This window comes from Anopheles marshallii, chromosome 3, assembly GCF_943734725.1.
Source record: "Anopheles marshallii chromosome 3, idAnoMarsDA_429_01, whole genome shotgun sequence".
Taxonomy (NCBI): Eukaryota; Metazoa; Arthropoda; class Insecta; order Diptera; family Culicidae; genus Anopheles; species Anopheles marshallii.
Genome location: NC_071327.1, coordinates 39,258,036 through 39,262,034, shown reverse-complemented (window position 1 = coordinate 39,262,034; position 3,999 = coordinate 39,258,036). Strand labels below are relative to the sequence as shown.

The window sequence follows — 3,999 nt, the reverse complement described above, 5'->3', positions numbered from 1 at the left end:
GCCCCCGTCGGATAATCCAACTTGTTCCGTCGAGACTGTTTTTTCGTTAGAACGACCTGGCCGTATCGACTTTTTTTACCACGTAGCCGGATAGTCAGTCCTTGCTACGGGGGATTGGCCCGGATGGGATTTTGATCGGTCCGTTCGTGTGAATACCGGCGCCGCTACCATCAGGCCACCGGGCCGCCCCAACCGTCGCGACTTTAATGGGTACGGAAAATGAACGAACGCGCATTGCATATTTGTTTTCAACCAATCAGTATGTTGTTCTTTTCGTTTTTGTTTTATTCAATCGTATGAGATGTTTTCGGTGTGTACATGGTAGACGGTTTTCCCACCATGTCGTTGCAATCGGTCGCATATAAGAAATCAGCTAATTTCAACAGTGTCCTTACGTTCAGAAGGATTCTATGAAAACTACACCAAAGATTCCAAATATTTAAAGACGGCGAAGACGTTGTCTATATTGTAAATTTTGTAAGGTACATCGTCAGGGAGGAAAAGCGTCTGCTTAGGTTGCTTGTCCCTCCCCTGCAGTTCTCTACCGAAACAATGAACTCCTCGGATGTGTCCGCCTTCGATTTTGTTGTTTTTTTTGTATTCTCTTCATCTCTCTCTCCCTCTGCCATCGTTCTATTGCTCAGGATCAAAAAGACGGGGAAGTGAGATCGATTGTTTCGTCGTAGGTCGTTTGCGTTCGGTTGTATGAGAATGTTCCATTTTGGTGTGTTTGTGTTTATTTGTGAAAATGCTTAGTGGTTCATCGTCGTAGTCCATGCCAGTGCTCCTAGCCTCTCCAAGCAGAATTGCAATTAATCAAAGTCCACCGAAGCCTGCTGATCGACCGTATCCTGTCGGAAGGTTTCTACATCGGCCTGGCTGTCGGCATGAATGATCTTAGCCTTGGTACCGGGCTATAGTTCGAAAAACAAAGAATAAGTGGGAGTTAATAAACTTTCGAGCTTGTTCGCTCCTTCCGCTGCTTACCTTCGGGTTCATCAGCACAAACGGAAGCTCGGCTGCTAGCTCTCCTCCGAGAGCACCCAGGAAAAGTTTCACCTTCACGGCGTAAGAAATGATGATGCCAAACGCATCACGCTGGTCCGGTTGAGCCAGGCTGTAAAAAAGCGTTCAACATGCAGTAAACATACAAACATATGGACACCTCGGCCTACTTACAGCGTAGTCGAAGCTAGACACTGTTCCTGACGCTTAATCTGGCCGTCCAGCGCGACACCACGTCGTTGCTTGTTGGAAGACAGCAGTGGCGTTAGATACATTACCTTCTGCAGACTGGAACCAGGCTGGATAGGGCAGCCCTCGCTCGTCTCCAGCGAAGCCACCGTGTTGCGGTAGCTACCGTTCTGGAACAGCACCACATCCACACCCTGCTGCACCATCGCCTTGATCTTCTTGACCATTTTGTTCGAGTTGTTGCGTATGCAGATGTTAACGCCTATTCGCTCACCGTGCAGATACAGCTGCTTGTCCAGCGTAACCTCCAGCTCGAGCTCGCCCGGGCTCAGCATAAAGTCCTTGCGCACCACAGTGCACGGCTGCTGGCCCTGCTTGGTCGGTGCAAACTGGATCTTGCGTATGCCGAGCGTGACAGTGCTGCGACGATGCGTACGATCAGTTTCCGAGTCACCGGCAAAGATCTTCACGTAGTACGACACACCGCATGGATCGCCATTATCATCTTCGCCCTGTTGCAGCGTCACCGATGATGGTGCATTCGGCGACACGTTAAACGTGAACGGGATGGCATTAGGGCCGAGCTTCTTCAGCAGACGTTCCTGCAGCTTCGTTTGCTCCTTGTCCGACTTTTCCGGACGGGGGTAAATCTGTTCCGAGGCGAGACAAAGCTCCTTCTGGAAGTTCAGTCCCATCACCTCGTCCTCTTCGCGGCCATAGCGAAAGCTGCAGACCACCTGTCCGAACACCTTCCGGTTGTCGCGAATGTATTCGTCGTCCAGAACGACGATACCATCTAATTAGATAGTAAAGAAAGTAATACTGACCCATTGATACATCTTGGAATTTAGTGAAAAAGAGTTTTCTTCTAATGTGACGAGTATAACTGCTGCTTTGAATTCTAAGTTGTACGGCTATGTACTGTACTTGTAATGTACTGCAATTGTACAGTTCTGGTGTTTAAAGTATGGCAATCCAATTTAGTTAACCTGCCTTTACTAGGCAATGTTATATATTTACAATAATTTCCTAAGAAAATGTGGAAAATTCAAATACAAGAATATTGGGTACAAATATTACAGCCAACTAGTTTTAAAGAATTAACTAGGCATTGTTAGGAATAGTTTCATGAAATATTTCATAGAATAGCTGGACTAGAGCACTCGATGTAGAGCAATTTTGAGTGAAACATGTAAAATGAACGTCACATGTAAAATGACAATAATAAACAGAATGGCGTAAAATACAATCAGGTTTCCTTTGGACTCGTTTTAGACAAAACTAATTTCTCACAGAAACTTTAAAGACTGCTGTCTGTCTTAAATTTTAGATAAAACGATAAAACTTTAAAGATGCAAAAGTATTTGACGTAATACTCCCGAGTATTAAAGCTCTACCGAAAGTCGTAATTGCGTCAAACATGATTACTTTGAATGGTTTAATAGGAATAGTTTTATGTGTTGCGCTGCGAATCTCTAGGGAGGAAATTATGTCACTAGCCACCAACGACAGGCAAACCTCAAATACACACCGATCGGTTCAACGCCGGCAACATGGTCTACGAAGTCACGCTTGCCCATGTACAGAGTAACTTTGCCATTAGGGGCACACTTCTTGAAGACTTTGAAATTGTAAACCATCTTGAGGTAATTCTTTTTCTACGAAAGTTGACACTAAACAACACACGCACACACAAACAACTGCGGGTAGTTGTAGTTCCCGATGTAGTATCTGGACACTTTCACTGTTTGATGCGTACAGTCGCTTGAAACTCAATTGTATTCGCAGGAATATATGTACGATATTGCAGAAAGCTTGTGAACGATTTGTGAATGTAGGAATGTAGCTTTGGAAATGTATTTTTTTTGTTATTTTTATCTATGAAATTAGATGTATGATTCGTGTCACCACCTAGCGAAGGGATCACAACCGTCGTTCCTGTTGATGAACGCAAACTGAATTAGATTCCGATGGGTCGGCCACATTTATACGCTTCCGCACGTTTGCCTGCTTCAGGTTGGCGTGTTTCGTTGCACACATGTTCCTGCTGATCCAATTACGCGTGGTCCGAATCCTCCCATCATCGTTGTGTCAGCACGGTTTGGCGTGCGTCCATCGATCGATCGGTCACCGTGGTTGCACCTGGTCTATAGCCTGTAGGCATAATCGTTGAATAAGTGTCGTGTTCATGGTTTCAGTGCCGTCGCTTTTCCATTGGGCCGATGGTTCGATTATGAACGGCCGCATCGTCATATAGCCTTTTTGCGTCTCTGTCACTACACGGAAACACAACGAAGATTTCCTTACTGATTCTTTCGAAAACAAGTTTCCCATTTTCCTTTGTTTTTGGCGACATATTCTCAACGTTCGTGCATATACGGGTACGTGTGAGAAATGTGCACTGGACACTCGTGGCGTTCGCTCGCTTGGTTAATATCACGTGTAAGCTATTTTTTTTTTGCATTAAGCTTGTTGTCGGCTGTGTTTGGGCGAAAGTCTTCGATGAAGAAGAATTGAATATGGGGTTTGATGTATTTTTTCTTGTGTTCTATTGCAAATTTGCTAAAGTTTATAGATTTAAGATCTGAGAAAAAACATTTATTTGCTACTATTTCTTTCGTACAAAACTCAACGCACAAATTATCATGCTGAATGTGATACATATTACAATGGAGACGCATGGTGTTTCATAATACAACACGAAGAATACATGTTCGATAAACAATGGTGCGGCGTAGTACTGTTAATTATTGGACAGTGTATTTGAGTCGTTAGTATTACAACTAAGCTACAACCAAACGAAGA

At 44.3% G+C, this 3,999-nt stretch overlaps 1 protein-coding gene across 1 annotated transcript; it reads right to left on the bottom strand.

Annotated features, from left to right (window-relative positions):
- Window positions 1–812: 812 nt before the first annotated feature.
- LOC128715947 (arrestin homolog) lies at window positions 813–2,834 on the bottom strand. The gene is made up of 4 exons (XM_053810871.1): window positions 2,726–2,834; window positions 1,180–1,990; window positions 988–1,117; window positions 813–914 (listed from the first exon to the last, which is right to left on the bottom strand). The coding sequence occupies exons 1-4, from the start codon at window positions 2,832–2,834 to the stop codon at window positions 813–815; spliced, it is 1,152 nt and encodes a 383-aa protein (XP_053666846.1).
- Between the last annotated feature and the right edge of the window lie 1,165 nt (window positions 2,835–3,999).